Raw genomic sequence first — 23383 nt, 5'->3', positions numbered from 1 at the left:
CTTCCAGGACCCCAACATCCCCCCTGCAGTGGTCGAGAACAGCCTCGACTGTGTCTCCTGCATTTCCTGCAACTCATCCCTCACACACCGCCCCTGCAATAACCACCAAAAGAGAATCCCCCTCGTCCTCACATACCATCCCACTAGCCTCCGGATACAACGCATCATCCTCCGACACTTCCGCCATCTGCAATCTGACCCCACCACCAAAGACATTTTTCCATCCCCACTCTTGTCTGCCTTCCGGAGAGACCACTCTCTCCGTGACTCCCTTGTCTGCTCCACACTCCCCTCCAACCCCACCACACCCGGCACCTTCCCCTGCAACCGCAGGAAGTGCTACACTTGCCCCCACACCACCTCACTCACCCCTATCCCAGGCCCCAAGATGACTTTCCATATTAAGCAGATGTTCACCTGCACATCTGCCAATGTGGTGTACTACATCCACTCTACCTGGTGTGGCTTCCTCTACATCGGGGAAACCAAGCGGAGGCTAGGGGGCCATGTTGCAGAACACCTCCACTCGGTTCGCAATAAACAACTGCACCTCCCAGCCGCAAACCATTTCCACTCTCCCTCCCATTCTTTAGACGACATGTCCATCATGGGCCTCCTGCAGTGCCACAATGATGCCACCCGAAGGTTGCAGGAACAGCAACTCATATTCCGCTTGGGAACCCTGCAGCCCAATGGTATCAATGTGGACTTCACAAGCTTCAAAATCTCCCTTCCCCCCACTGCATCCCAAAACCAGTCCAACCTGTCTCTGCCTCCCTAACCTGTTCTTCCTCTCACCCATCCCTTCCTCCGACCTCAAGCCTCACCTCCATTTCCTACCTACTAATCTCATCCTGCCTCCTTGACCTGTCCATCCTCCCCGCCTGACCAAATCCTTCCGACCTCACCACCTATACTCTCCTCTGCACCTATCTTCTTTTCTCTCCATCTTCGGTCTGCCTACCCCTCTCTCCCTATTTATTCCAGTTCCCTCTCCCCATCCCCACTTTTCCATTGAAGGGTCTAGGCCCGAAACGTCAGCTTTTGTGCTCCTGAGATGCTGCTTGGCCTGCTGTGTTCATCCAGCCTCACACTTTGTTATCTCGGATTCTCCAGCATCTGCAGTTCCCATTATCTCTCATATTTTGTGATGTTGCTGGCAATGGATAATGTATTATTCCACTGCTAGGACAGGTTCTTATGTAACCCAGTCCATCCCGTTAAAGCCACAAGACTCCAGATGGTGAAAGTGGGTGGTTGGAGTACAATTTCACAAAGTGCAAGCTCCATTCAGTCTAAAGTTGAGGTCTCTCTGTGTGTGCTGGTGGTTGCTTTGAGATTCCAACTCAGGGGGAAAAGAAACAAACACCACAAAATGACTGACTTTGATTTTCTTCAGAAATGGCTAAAATGGCATTCAAGGCCCTACACTTTATAAGAAGCAGCTCAGAGTACAGAGCAAGGAGGTTTAGCTGCTACTGGCTCAAAATTAACAACAGAATTATGTCCAGTTCTGGGGAACTGTGAACAGAAAAGTTTTGGAAAAGGTGCAAAAATATTCATTAAATGCTTCACAGGGCGAGGAGTTTTTCAGCCAATAAACTGGGGAGCTAGAATCATAGAATCCCTACAGTGTGGAAGCAGACCATTTGGCCCAGTGAGTCCACACTGACCCTCTGGACAGCATCCTAGCCAGACCCGGACCATCCCTGTAACCCTGCATTTCCTATGACTTGTTCACACAGTCTGCACAGCCCTGGACACTGTGAGCAATTTAGCATGGCTAATGCACCCTAACCTGTACATCTTTGGACTGAAAGAGAAAACCAGAACACCCAGAGGGAGTTCACACAGACACTGGGATATTGGGGAAATTCCACACAGTCACCTGAGGGTGGAATCGAATTTGGGACCCCAGCACTGTGAGGGAACTGTGCTAACCACTGAGCCACCATGCAGCTGCTATTCCTAAAAAGAGGAAAAGATTGACAGGAAATTTGATTGAGGACGTCAAAACCTTGAGAGATCCACACAGAGTTGTTGAGGGGGTGGGGAGTGGAAAACAAACTGTTCTCCTGGGTCAGGAACAAAGGGAATTGAAGGTGATGGGAAAAGAAACCAATAAAATCACCACACTCCTGGGTGGGGGTTCCTCTCTCCTTAGAGAGAGCGAGAAACAACTGGCAGAGAGATTCACTGCAGGGTCATGGTGCCTCAGGCAAAGGGAGAGGTGAGAATGCCGGACCTCTATGGTGACCTCGGCTGGAGTGGGAATTGAACCCACACTATTAGCGTCACTTTATGTTGCAAACCTGCCATCCAGCCAACCGAGCGCACCAACCCTCAAAAGAAGCAGTAGCAGCATGTGGAAAAACATCATCACCCAGTGAGTGAGTGGATGGGATCTGAGAGTGTGCTGGAGGCATGTTCAATCGCAGAGTTCAAAAGGGAATTCACTCAATATCTGAAGGGCAAAGAATTTCAGATTTTGGAAAAGGTAGCAGACCAGCTAAACTGTTCTGGCAGAAAGTTGGGTAGAATGGCCTCTTTCTATGCTCTAACTACTCTGTGACTATTATTCTGTGAACAACTTGTTCCTGTTAAGAAAAATTGCCACTTAAATTGTGATGCACACAAAATTAATTACACTATTCTTTTTATGTAACCTATTTTTTCTAACTAAGCTGTTGCGATGTTATTACACATCTCTGGAACAGGTGGGGCTTGACCCTGGTGTCTCAGTCCGGGGGTAGAGACATGAATACTGCACCACAAGAGGGCCTTTAATTACACAATGGACCTCCTGAGGTTCACCTCACACTATCAATTGATGTGATCAGCCATGGTGTACGGTTGCTAGTCTCTGGTTATCTCTGCTTCTCACTCTCACTCCCTCTCCCTCTCTCTCTGTCTTTGCTTCTCTCCATCTCTTTCTGTAGGTCATTGAACTAACTATACAACATACAGCCCAATATGCCTGTACCAGGTGAAATTAATACTGGCAGTGTCTACACCCACAGAGGAGAGCGGCAAAATGGATATAGTGGGACTTGGCTGGGTTTGCAAACAGATTTGCCAGGCCTGAATAAGATAAATTAAAGGATTAAAGGAGATGGTAGACGATTTGCCTGTTACAAAGATATCAAGTGGATTTGAAAAGGAGTGTCCTGTAAAGTTTTACAGACCTGGAAAACCATAAGGAATGCACACTATAGTCCCCAAGGCAAAGCCTCCGGACTGACACAATGCCAGTTTGTTTCAGTGAACACCTTGAGCTGTGGCCACTAGCTGCAGCTGATGATGTGGATGCAACCACATCTCTTTCTCAGTCAGAATGACACAGAGTGTGAGGCTGAAAGCAGCACTCTCTATATCTCTGATCAATCATTTGAGAAAACCTGATATACTTTCAAACATCATGAATCCTCCCTGTACCTAACTGAATCTGAAATTTAATCTGAAGATTTTCCATTATTTTATGACTGTCAGCGTTCAGATTGAGATGACAGGGTGAGGATTTAAATCTGATTAACAAACGCAACGCTACCATGTCAACAGTCTTGCCGTTTTTATCCCATTCAATAGCGTAGATTAGATCAATAAAGGGGGAGGAGTTTATAGCTCACGCCTGACACTGTTGGCAAAAAGGTGTTGTACTCAGAATGTCACTGAATGGGTAGCTGAGAGACCCCAGGAAATGTTCTGTCAGAAGGGACTCAGTTCAATGCCAAAGCTGATAAACAGCACGGCACTCCCTCAGCACCGACCCTCCGACAGTGCGGCGCTCCCTCAGCGCCGACCCTCCGACAGGACAGCAATCCCTCAGTGCCAACCCGCCAACAGTGCGGCGCTCCGTCAGCGAACGACCCGCTGACAGTGCGGCGCTCCCTCAGCACTGACCCTCCGACAGGACAGCAATCCCTCAGCGCCGACCCTTCGACAGTGCGGCGCTCCCTCAGCACTGACCCTCCGACAGTGCGGCGCTCCCTCAGCACTGACCCTCCGACAGTGCGGCACTCCCTCAGCACTGACCCTCCGACAGTGCGGCACTCCCTCAGCACTGACCCTCCGACAGTGCGGTGCTCCCTCAGCACTGACCCTCCGACAGCGCGTCACTTATTCATTCAGGTAAACCCAATGAGAGTTTTGAGAAGGTGTTACCTCGCCATTGGAGCAGGGCAGTGGGTCAGAGTATCGGGAGGTGCAGAGTGAGCTTTGCAGCTCAGAGTCATCCACCATCCCAAACGTCTCTGTACAATTCCTGGCAAAATACTTGTAGGGCCTCCAGCTGTGCCCGAAGTCCTGGGAGTGTTCCAGTATCATGGCTGCTGGTCTGGGTGACTTGAAAACCAGGATGACATGCGTCAGGTAGAATTCGGTTTCCAGATCCAGTCGGATCTCTTCCCTGGGCACACCTTGGGCAGACTGCCACCAGCTATCCCGTTGACGAAAGGAGTTGCCAGTCATGTCTGAGGCCTGGTGGGAATATCCCGGCTGCTTGGAATTGCACTTGGAGCAGGCTGTGTGTCTGCAGCTGGAGCCGAGATCCCTGGGACCCTCACTGTTGAGGAAGGAGCAGTATAACTCTGTGGCATGTTCTCCGCAGGTGGTTAGGGTCTGCACTGACCTCCCTACTGCCAGGTTCCCGACTGAAGGGTTGCAGGGCTGTCCAATACATCGCGATGCTTGTGACTTCTGCCTGTCTGACATCAAGGAGAAAGGAAAGTTACTCATGTAGAGAACCTGTAACCTGTAACCTTCTGCATTTTTAATTGTGGGCTGAAATAAGAACAAAACTCTTTTAAAATAGAGGAGTGTTGCAAGTGACCTGACCCTCAGTGTGAAGCAGTGGCTGATGTCGTTTGCAGATGAACTGGAGCCCAAGGGTTTGCACAAATAGAGCTTTGGGTAGTACAAGCAACTGATTGACCAATGGAGTAGTTGCCAGTTATCAAATGACTTCTGAGGAACGGTCACTGGGCCCGAAATGTTAACTCTGTTTTCTCCTTCACAAATGCTGCCAGACCTGCTGGGCTTTTCCAGCAACGCAGTTCTTTTGGTTTTTAACAAATGATTTCCGCCTGGCAACAGCTACATGATTGGCTGTCAGGTAGCTGAACAGCCTGGGGCTGTGAGCCAGAGTGAGAGGGAGACACCTTCAGACCTCCAGCAGCCCAGGAGCTCTCTCTGTTCACTGCAATAATAGCCACTTCAAGCTTGAAAAAATGTTCATTGAAAGTTCTTTACACAGAGGGTGGTGGGTGCCTGGAACGCGTTGCCAGCGGAGGTGCTAGACGCAGACACGTTAGCGTCTTTTAAGATATATTTGGACAGGTACATGGATGGGCAGGGAGCAAATGGACACAGACTGTTCGAAAATAGATGACAGGCTTAAACAGAGGATCTCGATCGGCGCAGGCTTGGAGGGCTGAAGGGCCTGTTCCTGTGCTGTAGGTTTCTTTGTTTATTATTCTTCCAGTTTACAATTCCCTTTTGACCTGGATAAAATTGCAGCTCAGCCAAGACCGGGTGACTCTAACCTTTACGTCCGTTGGGAAAATCAAATTAGCAGAAATGGCCATAAGGACGAATTCACAAAGTGTATTTGGCACAGTTTCCAAGAACCGTATGTTGTGTACTGCACCAGGGATTAGATTATTCAAGGCCTGGTACCATATAATGAGGCAGGTTTAATAACCAAGCTCAGACTAAAAGATTCCCTCAGAAACAGTGGCTTGAACATGGTAAAATTTAGCATTCAGTTTTTGAGGGAAGAACCTGAGTCAGAAATGATTGTGCTAAACTTAAATAAGGAAAATTACAATGGAAGGAGAGCAATGTTGGTTGGAGTGGACTTAAGCAGCAAAATTTATATTAACAATATTAAAGATTAACATCCTGCTTTTCTTTTTACAATCAAAACAGCATTTCATGATTTACTCTGTTCGACAGTATAAATACTGTCAAGTAGTTTAGGGGATTTATAGATTAGTAAAATTGTCATTGTCCCAGAGGACCGCTCTCTCATCAGACAGAAATGACTGGGGGTGGTTTAACCAGAGGGTCACCACACCTCAGACAAGGGGAGAGGTGGAGAAGGAAAGTTCTACATGGTAACCTCAGCCAGTGTAAAAATGGAACTCACACTGCATCACAAACCCGCCATCCAGCCACATGAGCTAACCAACTCCCATAGAGTCTTTTTATTCATATATACCTGTATCAGTCTTTCTGTCTTCATCTCCCTCTTTCCTTCTCTCATGTCTATGTATTTCTCTACTGTTGAATCTTTTTCACTCTGTGCTATGGTTCACCAAGTCTCTTTTTCCTTTTGGAAATTGTTATTTCTGAATTCCTCTCTTTCTCTCTGGGATTCTATTCCTATAAGCTCCACAACCTGTTTCTTTTCTTCTCTTCCCATGAAAACATCTGTCTGTCTGTCTCTCTCTCTCTCTCTCTCTGCCCACACACTGTTCCTATTCTGCCCCTCATTCTATTTACATCCTAATTTCTTTCTATCCTTTTAGAAAGCAGATCCATGGCAAATCCAGAGGGCAGTCAGTCAGGGGTTTAAACAGATCATCAAGCCTTTTTCCAAATCAAACTTCAGGCTAGGGAATCACAATGGTATTTTAATAACGTCAGTAAATGATTATGGTTAAATTTCACCCAAAGTTGCCTTTTCTGAGGATGAAAGATCTCACACTCAATGTGAGAGTAAACTTCTTAATTTGTGCCAGTGGTGACAGATTATTGGATCAGATTATTGTGCAGTGTCTGATCAACAACTCATACTAAAACCCAGAAAATTTAGCGCAGCTCCATCCCACATAATCTCAAACCACATCTGACATCCTCTCATTAATAATGATCTTACTGCTTACACAATCACATATACACAAATGGATTTGGAGAATTCTATGATAAACACATGTTCATACAAAAGTATGCAAAATAAGTGAAACATTTTTGCCATGTTTAAATAAGGATGTGGAGATTAAATAAGGGAAAGTAGTTTACAATGTTAGCAGAAATAGTGTAACTAAATCCAAGCATATTTACTGACAATCACAGATTGTCTATTTGATAGCAATAGATATACAACATATTATTGTATACATGGACAATGGAAAGATATAAACCTTCTTGGAGAGATGTGGAACAGTGCTGATTATGAAGTTATCAGTTTAGATCCTTATTTATAATGTGGGTTGTACAGTATTGGCTATCACACTGCTCATGGGAGCTGGAAGATCAGGGGCTCGAAAAATTGGGATTTGGGAGCTGGGCAATCCAGGGAACCTGGGAGTAAATAAACAATGTCAGGGGTGGGCAGTGCACCGACGTAAATATTGGAAATGAACAAAGGCACAGGTTTGAAAACATTTTCACCACGAAGACGGTGAGGTTGAATGGTCCGTTCCTGCACTGTCCCTCCCCGGGCTGGGAGTTCAGCAATTTCAGTGATTGACGGATTGGGCAAACAAAGAATCTTTAAATTAATTATAGATTTAGTCTGGGAGATAGTGAGGCAGGAAACATTGAAATGCACATTTTACTGGAAAGGGAGTTGTGACAGATAATTGGGAGAGAGTTTGACACATCAGACAGACAGACATTGAGAGAGAGAGAGAGAGGTAATTAGACAGATACACAGACAGAGAGACAGTCCTGAGATAGACAGACAGAGAGCTAGATAAATAGATAGAGAGGCAGACAGACAGATAGATTGACAGACTGTGAGAAATATAGAAATAGGGAGACAGGCAGACATATAGATTGACAGACAGTGAGAATAGACAGATAGATATAGAGAGAGAGAGAGAGAGAGACAGACAGCTGGGTAGACATCGAGGCAGTTAGATCGACAGAGAGCTTTACAGGCTGGGACCTAAATAGACAAAGATAGTTAATAGAGAGATTGACAGGCAGTGAGATAAATAAGGAGATAGGCAGGGAGCGAGATGGATAGAAAGACATACAAAGTTCGATAGACAGACAGAAGAATTAGATAGGCAGAGAACTATACAGACAGAGGGGGATAGTGAGGCTGACAGACGGAGAGCTAGATAGACAGGTAACATAATGAGAAACAAACGGAGCTAAATTCATAGAGAAATGGATAAATAGATAAATAGGGACATAGAGAAAGATGGACAGATAAACAGAGCCGGACTGGCACTGACAGTGACAGACTGACTGATGAAGATACACACATAAATACAGGCGGACAGGCAAGGAGAGAGATAGACGAGCAAGCTGAGATGAAAATGCAGTCTGAACGGAGCTAGCACTCTGCCTCTCTTACCTGCTCCTCCTGAGCTGCAGGCGACACATCCCAGGAGCAGGAACAGACTAACAGCTCCAGTCTGCATGACAGCTCGGTTCAGTTCCCAATTCCAGTTTCCCTCTGCCGGCGCTCAGCTCTCCCCTCTCTCTAACCCTGCCTCCGGACCAGCCTCGTCAGCTTGCATTCTCTAATCTTTCAGTTTTACCAAATGAAGTTTGGGAATTGCAAAAGGTTGGGGTTGGTGGGGGAGAAAAAAAACTGTAAAAAGCTACCACAGCATGAGATTTCGAACACAGTTTAATGAATACGCATACAAAAAAAAAATCAAACTCAAAAATCTCAGGTGAGAAAAATAAATCTGATGGTTAAATTGCCCTTTTAATATAGTTCCATTGTGTTTTTCTGCAGATGGTATTAAGTATACAGCAGTTAACCCTGTCCTATTACAGAGTGGAATTCCCAAGTTACTGAGCTTGTCTCAGCTTCTGCATCTTTCCATGTGTCAGTCACCCTCCTGGGTCATGTGAGTCTGTTGCTATTTCATGAAATGGATACTGTAAACCCGGAAGTGTCACGTGTGCAGCGGGTCCAGCCCCAATTAGTGACGTCGTCCCAAAATGATCCAATCAGGGAAGAGGTTATTTCCCCCATTTCACCTGCACCCAGTCAACCCCGCAATTACAATCAGAGATAATGGGAACTGCAGATGCTGGAGAATCCAAGATAATAAAATGTGAGGCTGGATGAACACAGCAGGCCAAGCAGCATCTCAGGAGCACAAAAGCTGATGTTTCAGGCCTAGACCCTTCATCAGAGAGGGGGATGGGGAGAGGGAACTGGAATAAATAGGGAGAGAGGGGGAGGCGGCAGTGGGAGAGAGATCCCCTGAGGTTGGTTCAGAGGGAGGAGGGTAACTCCTTCAGGTTAGGCATCCTGGAAGAGGCTTTGCTGTCCACAGTTCCCATTATCTCAAATCACAATTTTAACCTCACTGTGAAGCTTCTTCCAGGGATGCCTAACCTGAAGAAGTTACCCTCCTCCCTCCGGACCAACCTCAGGGGATCTCTCTCCCTATTTATTTCAGAATCCTCTCCCCACCCCCCTTTTCTGATGAAGGGTCTAGGCCCGAAACGTCAGCTTTTGTGCTCCCATGATGCTGCTTGGCCTGCTGTGTTCATCCAGCTCCACAATTTGTTACACCACAATTATGCCAGGCTTTGGAGAAATTCACCAAAAGTCCTCAGGCAGCACCTTCCAAACCCACGACCACTTCCATCTAGAAGGACAAGGGCAGCAGATCCACGGGAACACCACCCGCTCCAAGTTCCCTTCCGAGCCACTCCCCATCCTGACTTGGAAATATATCCCCGTTCCTTCACTGTCACTGGGTCAGAATCCTGGAATTCCCTCCCTGAGGGCATTGTGGGTCAATATGGGCTGCAGCGGTTCAAGAAGGCAGTGGCGCATCGCCACCTTCTCAAGAGGGCAATTAGGGACGGGGCAATAAATGCTGGGCTCAGCCAATGACACCCATACCCCATGAATGAATAATACAAAACCATCCATTGTTTCCCTTAGAGCAAAGAAAATCAAGAGGGTTGGTTAAAATGTTCAAAATCAATGAGGGCCTTGCTGAAGTGGTTAGAGAGAAATGGATCCCAGGGGTTGGGGGGAGAGGGGGGTGGCAGAGGACGCAGATTGCAGAGAATCAGCAAAAGAAGCAAACGCCACAACAGAAAAGGAGGTTTTTCAAGCAGTGAGTTGTTGTGAATGGGAACTGAAAGGAAATGGAAATGTTTCAGCAAGCAGTTATGAAGGAGCACAACTTACAGGGCTACAGGGAAGGAGCAGGGCAGCAGGCCTAAGTGGATAGGTTTTCCGAAAGAGTCAGTAGAAGCATGATGGGTCAGAAGTCCATAATTATTCACCCAGCGAAGCCAGATGTGCGTGGTGCGGAGGTAATGTTACTGTAATCCAGAGGCTTGCAGCTAATGTTTTGGGTCCATAGGTTCAAATCCCAGCCTAGTGAATATCACCTAAAGATCTGGACTCTCAATTCTGACCACGGAGATGGTAATGACTGAGAAAAGGACTCTCTGCATGTTGGGACCTTTCTCTGACAGTGCCGTGTTGATATCTTGTGCAAGCAGGATTTCAGTTTGACAGCTAGCAGTGAAAGGTTTGAGCCCAAGTGAATGTTCCAGGTAGAGTAAGGCTTCACCAGCAGTCCTGCATTCACATGCCACTCTCAGAGCACTATCCTCCCCGGGTATGCACCACTTGATGGAAAGGTGCTGGCTATCTCAGCAAAGGGAGTTGCCAATCTCCTCGTCCAGTTTACCGATTCTCACTGCGAAGGGAGGTGCCAACCCCCACAACCTCCTTGCCCAGTTGACCGAATCTCACTGCTGAGTGCAGAGAGCGAGGGTCAGCTGGATATTGTACCGAGTGAGCATCACAAATGCACTCGGGGATGGTCCAGTCCGTGATTAATGTCTTGGTGCAGGACCTTCGTCTCAACTGTTTTCACATGAGGATGCTGCCAAGACAGAACACACTCCAAAGACAGAATCACAGAGCAGTTGACAGTGCAGCATCCCTTCAGCGCTGACCCTCCGACATTGAAGCACTCCCTCAGCACTGACCCTCCGACAGTGCCCACTCCCTCAGCACTGACCCTCCGACAGTGCGGCGCTCCCTCAGCACTGACCCTCCGACAGTGCCCACTCCCTCAGCACTGACCCTCCGACAGTGTGGCACTCCCTCAGCACTGACCCTCCGACAGTGCCCACTCCCTCAGCACTGACCCTCCGACAGTGCGGCGCTCCCTCAGCACTGACCCTCTGATAGTGTGGCACTCCCTCAGTACTGACCCTCCGACAGTGCGGCGCTCCCTCAGCACTGACCCTCCGACAGTGCAGCGCTCCCTCAACACTGACCCTCCGACAGTGCCCACTCCCTCAGCACTGACCCTCCGACAGTGCGGCACTCCCTCAGCACTGACCCTCCGACAGTGCGGCGCTCCCTCAGCACTGACCCTCCGACAGTGCGGCGCTCCCTCAGCACTGACCCTCCGACAGTGCGGCACTCCCTCAGCACTGACCCTCCGACAGTGCGGCGCTCCCTCAGCACTGACCCTCCGACAGTGCGGCGCTCCCTCAGTACTGACCCTCCGACAGTGCGGCGCTCCCTCAGCACTGACCCTCCGACAGTGCGGCACTCCCTCAGTACTGACCCTCCGACAGTGCGGCACTCCCTCAGCACTGACCCTCTGACAGTGCGGCACTCCCTCAGCACTGACCCTCTGACAGTGCAGCACTCCCTCAGCACTGACCCTCCGACAGTGCGGCACTCCCTCAGCACTGACCCTCTGACAGTGCCCGCTCCCTCAGCACTGACCCTCCGACAGTGCGGCACTCCCTCAGTACTGACCTTCTGACAGTGTGGCACTCCCTCAGCACTGACCCTCCAACAGTGCGGCACTCCCTCAGAACTGACCCTCTGACAGTGTGACACTCTCTCAGCAGTGACCCTCTCACAGTGCGGCGCTCCCTCAGCACTGACCCTCCGACAGTGCGGCACTCCCTCAGCACCGACCGTGCAACAGTGCGGCACTCCCTCAGCACTGAACCTCCGACAGTGCGGCACTCCCTCAGCACTGACCCTCCGACAGTGCGGCACTCCCTCAGCACTGACCCTCCGACAGTGCGGCGCTCCCTCAGCACTGACCCTCCAACAGTGCGGCGCTCCCTCAGTACTAACCCTCCGACAGTGCGGCAAGCCCTCAGCACTGACCCTTTGACAGTGTGGCACTCCCTCAGCACTGACCGTCCGACAGTGCGGCACTCCCTCAGCACTGACCCTGCGACATTGCGGCACTCCCTCAGCACTGACCGTCCAACAGTGCGGCACTCCCTCAGTACTGACCCTCCGACAGTGCTGCGCTCCCTCAGTATTGACCCGCCGACAATGCGGCACTCCCTCAGCACCGTCCCTCTGACAGTGTGGCACTCCCTCAGCATTGACCCTCCGACAGTGTCACTCTCCCTCAGCACTGACCCTCCGACAATGCGGCACTCCCTTCAGCGCTGACCCTCCGACAGTGCGGCACTCCCTCAGCACTGACCCTCCGACAGTGCAGCAATCCTTCAGTGCCGACTCTCCAACAATGCGGCACTCCCTCAGCACTGACCCTCCGACAGTGCCCACTCCCTCAGCATTGACCCTCCGACAGTGCGGCGCTCCCTCAGCACTGACCCTCCGACAGTGCGGCACTCCCTCAGCACTGACCCTCCGACAGTGTGGCACTCCCTTCAGCGCTGACCCTCCGACAGTGCAGCACTCCCTCAGCACTGACCCTCCGACAGTGCAGCATCCCTTCAGTGCTGACCCTCCGACAATGCGGCTCTCCCTCAGCACTGACACTCCGGCAGTGCCCACTCCCTCAGCACTGACCCTCCGACAGTGTGGCACTCCCTCAGCACTGACCCTCCGACAGTGTGGCACTCCCTTCAGCGCTGACCCTCTGACAGTGCAGCATCCCTTCAGTGCTGACCCTCCGACAGTGCAGCATCCCTTCAGCACTGACCCTCCGACAGTGCGGCGCTCCCTCAGCACTGACCCTCCAACAGTGCGGCACTCCCTCAGAACTGACCCTCTGACAGTGTGACACTCTCTCAGCAGTGACCCTCTCACAGTGCGGCACTCCCTCAGCACTGACCCTCCGACAGTGCGGCACTCCCTCAGCACCGACCGTGCAACAGTGCGGCACTCCCTCAGCACTGAACCTCCGACAGTGCGGCACTCCCTCAGCACTGACCCTCCGACAGTGCGGCACTCCCTCAGCACTGACCCTCCGACAGTGCGGCGCTCCCTCAGCACTGACCCTCCAACAGTGCGGCGCTCCCTCAGTACTAACCCTCCGACAGTGCGGCAAGCCCTCAGCACTGACCCTTTGACAGTGTGGCACTCCCTCAGCACTGACCGTCCGACAGTGCGGCACTCCCTCAGCACTGACCCTGCGACATTGCGGCACTCCCTCAGCACTGACCGTCCAACAGTGCGGCACTCCCTCAGTACTGACCCTCCGACAGTGCTGCGCTCCCTCAGTATTGACCCGCCGACAATGCGGCACTCCCTCAGCACCGTCCCTCTGACAGTGTGGCACTCCCTCAGCATTGACCCTCCGACAGTGTCACTCTCCCTCAGCACTGACCCTCCGACAATGCGGCACTCCCTTCAGCGCTGACCCTCCGACAGTGCGGCACTCCCTCAGCACTGACCCTCCGACAGTGCAGCAATCCTTCAGCGCTGACCCTCCGACAGTGTGGCACTCCCTCAGCACTGACCCTCCGACAGTGCAGCATCCCTTCAGTGCCGACTCTCCAACAATGCGGCACTCCCTCAGCACTGACCCTCCGACAGTGCCCACTCCCTCAGCATTGACCCTCCGACAGTGCGGCGCTCCCTCAGCACTGACCCTCCGACAGTGCGGCACTCCCTCAGCACTGACCCTCCGACAGTGTGGCACTCCCTTCAGCGCTGACCCTCCGACAGTGCAGCACTCCCTCAGCACTGACCCTCCGACAGTGCAGCACTCCCTCAGCACTGACCCTCCGACAGTGCCCACTCCCTCAGCACTGACCCTCCGACAGTGTGGCACTCCCTCAGCACTGACCCTCCGACAGTGTGGCACTCCCTTCAGCGCTGACCCTCTGACAGTGCAGCATCCCTTCAGTGCTGACCCTCCGACAGTGCAGCATCCCTTCAGCACTGACCCTCCGACAGTGCGGCGCTCCCTCAGCACTGACCCTCCGACAGTGCGGCGCTCCCTCAGCACTGACCCTCCGACAATGTGGCACTCCCTCAGCACTGACCCTCCAGCAATGCTGCTCAGCACTGGGAGTGTGAGTCTAGATTATGAGCTCGCGTCTCTGGTGTGAGAATTGAACTGAGAACCTGCTGGCTTCAGCTGGGACTGACCCAGAGACTGGTTGAACCTGCTCTGAAATGGAGGAATTGATGTTTGGAGCTGACATGCTCTGTTCCCTGATGCCCCGACCCCCATTAACGTTTGAATGTCCAGCAAAATGGTTAATATTTATTGAAATGTAGAACAGATATTTGCAGAGAGATTGTGTGTCCGTCAATGTATTAATAATTTATTTTTGGGCAATGATTACTGTCCAATGACGGGGGAGAAGTCTGATAGGTTGGGTTCTGGGAGGGTCTCCGTGATATTTTGAAGCAATATCTGTCTGCTCTGTGGCCCGACCTGTCACCATCAGCGTCTCTGCGAGAGTCAGCACAGTCCCCCGTCTGCAGGAATGAATCCACTGCTGGTTGAGCTGTGCTCTGGCCTTCCTTTGCAACCTCTGCCCCCCAAAAGAGGGAGAGACAGCAGCCTGCCTCATGCTCCTGTTCGCACTCCCAACCTAACAGCCGATGATGAGAAGGTATTTGACGGGTTTTGAGAAGGTTTGATGCCTTGTGAAGTATCGTTCGTGGTGGGGGTGTGACGGGGACTTCTGGCGATTGCGCTCCCTTAATCAAGTGATCATTAACTCCCCTGTTTGAAAGAAAGATGTTTGACTGTTAGGAGGCAATTCTTCACATGGATGAGAGACTGAATCTGGGACTTGCTCCCCTCCAAAATGCTGCAGATGCTGGACATCTGTAGGCCATTTTGTGACCAATAGATATATGTTGGGGAGGGGTATTTTAGGAGGGGTATGGAGAAAAAGTAAGGAAATTGAGTTTTCTCAAACTCTTTCATGGAAGGTGAGCGTCACAGTTAGACACAGCATGTACTGTCCATCCCTAGTTGCCCTGGAAAAGCTGGTGGTAGGCATCTTCTTGAAGCGGTAACAGAACCATAGATAAAAACCGAGGGAACTGCAGGAGCTGTAAATCAGAAATGAAAACAGAAGTTGCTGGAAAAGCTCAGCAGGTTGGCAGCATCTGTGTAGAAAAATCAGAGTGAGCATTTCGGGTCTAGTGACCCTTCGTCAGAAAGTGTTGCTATATATGCAGAAGATAGGGTGGGAGGAGGGCGTAAGGAGTAAACAATAGCGGAGACAGAGCCCAAAGAGAGAGAAGAGCTGTTGGATAGACAAAGGAATAGGTAACAATCTGGCTGGGACGGTGAATAGTTGTTAATGGGGACTGTTAATGACTACTAATAGGTAGAGTGTGGGGTAGGAGTCTGGGACATGGGAGAGTTTAGGCCCTAAAATTATTGAACTCGATGTTGAGCCTGGAGAGCTGCTGGGTCCCCAAGTGAAAAATGAGGTGCTGTTCTTCCAGCTTTCCTTCCAAAAAACCACACATAACAGTCCCTACCGACCTATAGTCTCAGCCTGCTCCTGCCTTACGGAACTCATCTCTTCCTACTTTGACTCAGTCTTCTCTCCCTTAACCCAGTCCCAGCCCACATACATTCGTGATTCCTTTGATGCTTTACTCCAGTTATGGAATTTACAGTTTGCAGGCTCCAGCTGCCTCCTCTTTACCATGGGTGTGCAATCCCTTTACATACCCATACGCTACCAGGATGGTCTTGGTTGTCTTCACTTCTTTTTAGAACGAAAGCCTGAACCATCCCCACCCACCAGCACCCTCCTCCGCTTGGCCGAGCTCGTCCTCACCCTCAACAACTTCTCTTCTAGCTCCTCTCATTTTCTTCAGAGGGGTGGCCGCGGGTACCCACATGGGCTCCAGTTATGCCTATCTGTTCATGGGGTACAGGGAACATTCCTTGTTCCAGTCCTATTCCAGCCCCCACCCACAATCCTTTCTCCAATTTATCGATGATGTCATCGGTGCTGCTTCCCTATCTTGTCCAGAATTGGAAAAGTTCGTTGATTTCGCTTCCAATTTCCAACCTGCCCTCACTTTCACCTGGTCTATCTCTGGCTCCTCCCTTCACTTCCTTGACATTTCTACTTCCATTTCTGGGGATTGACTGGCCACAAATATCCCACTATAAACCCACCGACTCCCACAGCTACCTGGTCTATACATCCCCACACCCTGCTTCCTGTAAAGACTCCATCCCGTTCTCTTAGCTTCTCCATCTCCGTCATATATGTTCCGATGAGGCCAACTTTGACAAGAGAGCCTCCGACATGTCCACCTTCTGTCTCAACCAAGGATTCCCCAGCTCCATTGTAAACAGGGCCCTCAACCAGGTCCGACCCATCTCCTGCACTTCTGGCCTCACCCTCTCTCTTCCCACCCGCAACAGCGATAGGGTTCCCTTTGTCCTTACTCACCATTCCACCAGCTCCGGCATCCAGTAGATCATCAGCCGTCCATTTCTGCCACCACCAGCGAGATGCCACCACCGGACACATATTCCCCACCCCTCCCCTGTCCGCCTTCTGCAGGGACCGTTCCCTCCGGGACACCCTGGTCCACACATACTTCACTTCCAACGCATACCACCACCTCTACCCGACCCTGCGAAAGGCCCCACAGCACCTTCCCCAGCAACCTGTGAAGGTGCAACACCTACCCCTTTACCTCCTCCCTCCTCCCTCCCCACTATCCAAGGGCCCAAACATACCTTCCAGGTGAAGCAACGCTTCACCCGCACTTCACACAATTTAGTCTGCTGCATTCGCTGCTCACAATGTGGTCTCCTCTACATTGGGAAAACAGAGCATAGACTGGGTGACTGCTTCACAGAACATCTATGTTCTACTCGCAAAACAGACTCTCAAAACACAATTTTAACCTCACTGCGAAGCCTCAGCTCTCTCTGATGAAGGGTCAAGGCCCGAAATGTCAGCTTTTGTGCTCCTAAGATGCTGCTTGGCCTGCTGTGTTCATCCAGCTCCACACTTTGTTATCTCGGATTCTCCAGCATCTGCAGTTGATGAACATCAACTAGCCACAAAACGACATGACCCACTATCACTCGTATCCTTACATACAGATAAGGAAGGACACCACTTAGATTGGGACAACACATCCATCCTAGGACAAGCCAAACAGAGACACGCACGAGAATTCCTAGAAACATGGCATTCGAACCGGAACTCCATCAACAAACACATTGATTTGGAGCCAATCTACCATCCCCTGAGAAAAAAAAAGGAAATGATATCACCAACCCAAGGAAACCTAACCAGATAAATAGAAAGCGGGACATAACACCAGCGCTTCGTCGGAGGCTCACTGATGATGTTACCTAGAATGGTGACGAAACGTCTGAAAACTAACCTTCCAGCTCAGCGAGCAAACTCACATCCAGAACCTCAACCTGAGCTATAAATCTTCTCAAAACTCACTATCATAGAATTGTTCCAGAGCATAATGAGACCATTCAGCCCAAATTTTCCTGCACCATAATTCGAGCACAGGGACATCCAGACAGCTGTCAGGAAGGGTGTTCCAGGTTTTCGGCCCAGCAACAGTGAAGGAACTGTGATATATTTTCAAGCCAGCGTGATGAATGGCTTGGAGAGGAGCTTGGATGGGTTGGTATTCCCATGTATTAGCAGCTATTGTCCTTATATCTGGAAGTGAAGTAATCTGAATGAATGATGGAACAGACTTAAGGGGCTGAATAGCCTCACTGTGCTAAATAGCACTGGCACAGGATGTTTTAACTGGTGTCAGCTGGGCTGTCTAAGTGCGTGTTTTGGCCACGGTTCTGGGTGAGAGAGGAGACAGATCGCTGACGTTCTGATTCGGCACATGAGCTGTTGCATAGTCTGGATGAGAGGAACATGTCGGCTCAGGAGGCGTTTACTGGAGCAACTGAACTCTGCCAATATGTGGTGGTGGAAGAGCAGCCTGTGTTGAGAACAGTCACATAATTTCATAATTTCCACAGTGAGACTGTATCATTCCCAACGGTCAAGAGAACCTGCGAGTTTCGGATTCTCCTTTACCATGACAACATATCAGATCTGGTTAATGAGTCACTTGTAAATTTCTAACTACTGTTCCTGTAGGTTCAGGGATTAACTTTTATTCACAGTCACAAATATAAAGGCTCTTGCCTTCTATTCGAGTGGGACCAGATAGAAGTTTCTCAAAAATCAGCAGAGAGAAAGAGTGCCACATTGTTGGAGGGTACTGAGGGAGCGCCGCACTGTTGGAGGGTCAGTACTGAGGGAGCGCCGCACTGTCGGAGGGTCAGTGCTGAGGGAGCGCCGCACTGTTGGAGGGTCAGTGCTGAGGGAGCGCCGCACTGTCGGAGGGTCAGTACTGAGGGAGCGCCGCACTGTTGGAGGGTCAGTGCTGAGGGAGCGCCGCACTGTCGGAGGGTCAGTGCTGAGGGAGTGCCGCACTGTCAGAGGGTCAGTGCTGAGGGAGCGCCGAAATGTCGGAGGTTCAGTGCTGAGGGAGCGCCGCACTGTCGGAGGGTCAGTACTGAGGGAGTGCCGCACTGTCGGAGGGTCATGTGCTGAGGGAGCGGGCACTGTCGGAGGGTCAGTGCTGAGGGAGTGCCACACTGCCGGAGAGTCAGTGCTGAGGGAGCGCCGCACTGTCGGAGGGTCAGTGCTGAGGGAGCGCCGCACTGTCGGAGGGTCAGTACTGAGGGAGTGCCGCACTGTCGGAGGGTCAAGTGCTGAGGGAGTGGGCACTGTCGGAGGGTCAGTGCTGAGGGAGTGCCACACTGTCGGAGGGTCAGTGCTGAGGGAGTGCGCACTGTCGGAGGGTCAGTGCTGAGGGAGTGGGCACTGTCGGAGGGTCAGTGCTGAGGGAGTGCCGCACTGTCAGAGGGTCAGTGCTGAGGGAGTGCCGCACTGTCGGAGGGTCAGTGCTGAGGGAGTGGGCACTGTCGGAGGGTCAGTGCTGAGGGAGCGCCGCACTGTCGGGCGGTCGGTGCTGAGGGAGCGCCGCACTGTCGGAGGGTCGGTGCTGAGGGAGCGCCGCACTGTCGGAGGGTCGGTGCTGAGGGAGCGCCGCACTGTCGGAGGGTCGGTGCTGAGGGAGTGCCGCACTGTCGGAGGGTCGGTGCTGAGGGAGCGCCGCGCTGTCGTGGGGTTGGGGCTGAGGGAGCGCCGCACTGTCGTGGAGTCAGGGCTGAGGGAGCGCCACACTGTTGGAAGTCCTGTACTGAGGGAGTGCCGCACTGCCGGAGGGTCAGTGCTGAGGGAGCGCCACACTGTTGGAGGGTCAGTGCTGAGGGAGTGGGCACTGTCGGAGGGTCAGTGCTGAGGGAGCGCCGCACTGTCGGAGGGTCAGTGCTGAGGGAGTGGGCACTGTCGGAGGGTCAGTGCTGAGGTAGTGCCACACTGTCGGAGGGTCAGTGCTGAGGGAGTGGGCACTGTCGGAGGGTCAGTGCTGAGGGAGCGCCGCACTGTTGGAGGGTCAGTGCTGAGGGAGTGCCGCACTGTCGGAGGGTCGGTGCTGAGGGAGCGCCGCGCTGTCGTGGGGTTGGGGCTGAGGGAGCGCCGCACTGTCGTGGAGTCAGGGCTGAGGGAGCGCCACACTGTTGGAAGTCCTGTACTGAGGGAGTGCCGCACTGCCGGAGGGTCAGTGCTGAGGGAGCGCCACACTGTTGGAGGGTCAGTGCTGAGGGAGTGGGCACTGTCGGAGGGTCAGTGCTGAGGGAGCGCCGCACTGTCGGAGGGTCAGTGCTGAGGGAGTGGGCACTGTCGGAGGGTCAGTGCTGAGGGAGTGCCACACTGTCGGAGGGTCAGTGCTGAGGGAGTGGGCACTGTCGGAGGGTCAGTGCTGAGGGAGCGCCGCACTGTTGGAGGGTCAGTGCTGAGGGAGTGCCGCACTGTCGGAGGGTCGGTGCTGAGGGAGCGCCGCGCTGTCGTGGGGTTGGGGCTGAGGGAGTGCCGCACTGTCGGAGGGTCAGTGCTGAGGTAGCGCCGCACTGTCGTGGAGTCAGGGCTGAGGGAGTGCCGCACTGTCGGAGGGTCAGTGCTGAGGGAGTGGGCACTGTCGGAGGGTCAGTACTGAGGGAGCGCCGCACTGTTGGAGGGTCAGTGCTGAGGGAGTGCCGCACTGTCGGAGGGTCGGTGCTGAGGGAGCGCCGCGCTGTCGTGGGGTTGGGGCTGAGGGAGCGCCGCACTGTCGTGGAGTCAGTGCTGAGGGAGTGCCACACTGTTGGAGGGTCAGTGCTGAGGGAGTGCCGCACTGTCAGAGGGTCAGTGCTGAGGGAGTGCCGCACTGTCGGAGGGTCCGTACTGAGGGAGTGGGCACTGTCGGAGGGTCAGTGCTGAGGGAGTGCCACACTGCCGGAGGGTCAGTGCTGAGGGAGCGCCGCACTGTCGGAGGGTCAGTGCTGAGGGAGCGCCGCACTGTCGGAGGGTCAGTACTGAGGGAGTGCCGCACTGTCGGAGGGTCAAGTGCTGAGGGAGTGGGCACTGTCGGAGGGTCAGTGCTGAGGGAGCGCCGCACTGTCGGGCGGTCGGTGCTGAGGGAGCGCCGCACTGTCGGGCGGTCGGTGCTGAGGGAGCGCCGCACTGTCGGAGGGTCAGTGCTGAGGGAGCGCCGCACTGTCGGAGGGTCAGTGCTGAGGGAGTGGGCACTGTCGGAGGGTCAGTGCTGAGGGAGCGCCGCACTGTCGGGCGGTCGGTGCTGAGGGAGCGCCGCACTGTCGGAGGGTCGGTGCTGAGGGAGCGCCGCACTGTCGGAGGGTCGGTGCTGAGGGAGTGCCGCACTGTCGGAGGGTCGGTGCTGAGGGAGCGCCGCGCTGTCGTGGGGTTGGGGCTGAGGGAGCGCCGCACTGTCGTGGAGTCAGGGCTGAGGGAGCGCCACACTGTTGGAAGTCCTGTACTGAGGGAGTGCCGCACTGCCGGAGGGTCAGTGCTGAGGGAGTGCCGCACTGTTGGAGGGTCAGTGCTGAGGGAGCGCCGCACTGTCGGAGGGTCAGTGCTGACGGAGTGCCGCACTGTCGGAGGGTCAGTGCTGAGGGAGGGCCGCACTGTCGGAGGGTCAGTGCTGAGGGAGTGCGCATTGTCGGAGGGTCAGTGCTGAGGGAGTACCAAGAGGCCATGTGCTTTTTTATAACATTCCCCTCAACTGAAGGTTTTTCACATTTTTTTGGATACATTCATGTGATGATGCTGTCACTGACTAGACCCAAATTTATTGCCCATTCCGATTTGCCCAGAAGACAGTTAAGAGTCAGCTACTTTGCTGTGGGTCTGGAGTCACATGTAGGCCAGACCAGGTAAGGATGGCAGTTTCCTTCCCTAAAGGACATTAGTGAACCAGATGGGTTTTTCCAGCATTGCCACGAGGCCATTATCTCCCCATTATAACAAAGGTTAATTCTGGGATAGATGTATCAATGAATTGCTGCACCAGCCTTTAACAAAATTCACTGTGGACTCCAAGCCTTAAGTGTGTTCAAGTCCTCAGCTGGACTGAGAGCCTATTTTGGGAAACCTGTGCAGATTGAGGGTACAACGTTGGCGACAGTCTCTTATGAGGAGCAGGTGATTGAGTTACTACCTGACCCAGAGGGGTACCAATATCCTGGGGGGGAAATTTGCTAAGGCTATTCGGGTGGGTTTAAACTAATTCAGCAGGGGGCTGGGAACCAAAATTGTAGTATGACTATAGAAAAGGTTGAGAGTAGGGAGGGCCGAAATAAAGTATCAGGGACGCAAGATGGCACCCGCAAGCAAGATGTTGGATTGAAGTGTGTCTACTTCAATGCCAGGAGCGTCTGGAATAAGGTGGATGAACTTCCAGCATGGGTTAGTACCTGGGACTTCAATGTTGTGGCCATTTCGGAGACATGGACAGAGCAGGGACAGGAATGGTTGTTGCAGGATCCGGGATTTAGATGTTTCGGTAAGAACAGAGAAGACGGTAAAAGGGGAGAGGTGTGGCATTGTTGGTCAAGGACAGTATTACAGTTGCAGAAAGGATGTTTGGGGACTTGTCAACTGAGGTAGTATGAGCTGAGGTTAGAAACAGGAAAGGAGAGGTCACCCTGTTGGGAGTTTTCTATAAGCCTCCGAATAGTTCCAGAGATGTAGAGGAAAGGATAGCAAAGATGATTCTCGATAGGAGTGAGAGAGACAGGATAGTTATCATGGGGGACCTCAACTTTCCAAATATTGACTGGGAACACTGTAGTTCGAGTACTATAGATGGGTCAGTTTTTGTCCATTGTGTGCAGGAGGGCTTCCTGACACAGTATGTAGACAGGCCAACAAGGGGCAAAGCCACATTAGATTTGGTACTGGGTAATGAGCCTGGCCAGGTGTTAGATTTGGAAGTAGGTAAGCACTTTGGTGATAGCGATCACAATTCTGTTGTGTTTACTTTAGTGATGGAAAGGGATAGGTGTATACCACTGGGCAAGAGTTATAGCTGGGGGAAAGGCAATTACGATGAGATTAGGCAAGATTTAGGGAGCATAGGATGGGGAAGGAAACTGCAGGGGATGGGCACATTAGAAATGTGGAGCTTATTCAAGGAAAAGCTCCTGTGTGTCCTAGATAAGTATGTACCTGTCAGGCAGGGAGGAAGCTATAGAGCGCGGGAGCCGTGGTTTACGAAGGAGGTGGAATCTCTGGTCAAGAGGAAGAAGAAGGCTGATGTTAGGATGAGATGTGAAGGCTCAGTTAGGGCACTTGAGGGCTACGAGGTAGCCAGGAAAGACCTAAAGAGAGAGCCCAGAAGAGCCAGGAGGAGACATGAGAATTTGTTGGCAGATAGGATCAGGGTAAACCCGAAGGCTTTCTATAGGTATTTAAGGAATGAAAGAATGGCGAAAGTAAGATTAGGCCCAATCAAGGACAGTAGTGGTAAGTTGTGTGTGGAGTCAGATGAGATAGGGGAAGCACTAAATGAATATTTTTCAACAGTATTCACTCTAGAAAACGACAATGTTGTCGAGGATAATACTGAGATACAGGCTACTAGACTAGGTGGGATTGAGTTTCACGCGGAAGAGGTATTAGAAATCCCTCAGAGGATGAAGATAGATAAGTCCCCTGGGCCGGATCGGATTTATCCTCAGATCCTCTGGGAAGCCAGGGAGGAGATTGCCGAGCCTTTGGCATTGATCTTTAACTCGTCATTGTCTACAGGAATAGTGCCAGATGACTGGAGGATAGCAAATGTGGTTCCCCTGTTCAAGAAGGGGAGTAGAGACAACCCTGG

At 52.0% G+C, this 23383-nt stretch overlaps 2 protein-coding genes across 7 annotated transcripts in view; one reads left to right on the top strand and one right to left on the bottom strand.

Moving 5' to 3' along the window:
- si:dkey-202e22.2 (netrin-4) overlaps positions 1–8813 on the bottom strand; it is a 63038-nt gene extending 54225 nt beyond the window's left edge. For 4 of the 5 annotated variants that reach the window (XM_059649703.1, XM_059649702.1, XM_059649700.1 and 1 more), the window contains exons 1-2: positions 8309–8813; positions 4162–4703 (exon numbers count right to left, since the gene is read on the bottom strand). In XM_059649703.1, the coding sequence (XP_059505686.1) occupies positions 4162–4703; positions 8309–8375 (609 nt within the window). In that variant the 5' untranslated portion in view covers positions 8376–8813. The remainder of the gene's footprint in view (positions 1–4161; positions 4704–8308) is intronic. The other variant, XM_059649701.1, reaches the window with a different exon arrangement.
- A 5738-nt stretch (positions 8814–14551) lies between these two features.
- Positions 14552–23383, top strand: part of uroc1 (urocanate hydratase 1) — a 111332-nt gene continuing 102500 nt past the window's right edge. Inside the window, exon 1 of one of the 2 annotated variants that reach the window (XM_059649698.1) lies at positions 14552–14745. In XM_059649698.1, coding sequence (XP_059505681.1) covers positions 14617–14745 — 129 coding nt within the window. In that variant the 5' untranslated portion in view covers positions 14552–14616. Of the gene's footprint in view, positions 14746–18471; positions 18667–23383 lie in introns of those variants that run through there. The other variant, XM_059649699.1, reaches the window with a different exon arrangement.

This window comes from Stegostoma tigrinum, chromosome 11, assembly GCF_030684315.1.
Source record: "Stegostoma tigrinum isolate sSteTig4 chromosome 11, sSteTig4.hap1, whole genome shotgun sequence".
Taxonomy (NCBI): Eukaryota; Metazoa; Chordata; class Chondrichthyes; order Orectolobiformes; family Stegostomatidae; genus Stegostoma; species Stegostoma tigrinum.
The sequence above is the reverse complement of the archived record's forward strand: the minus strand, read 5'-3'. Positions and strand labels throughout refer to the sequence as shown.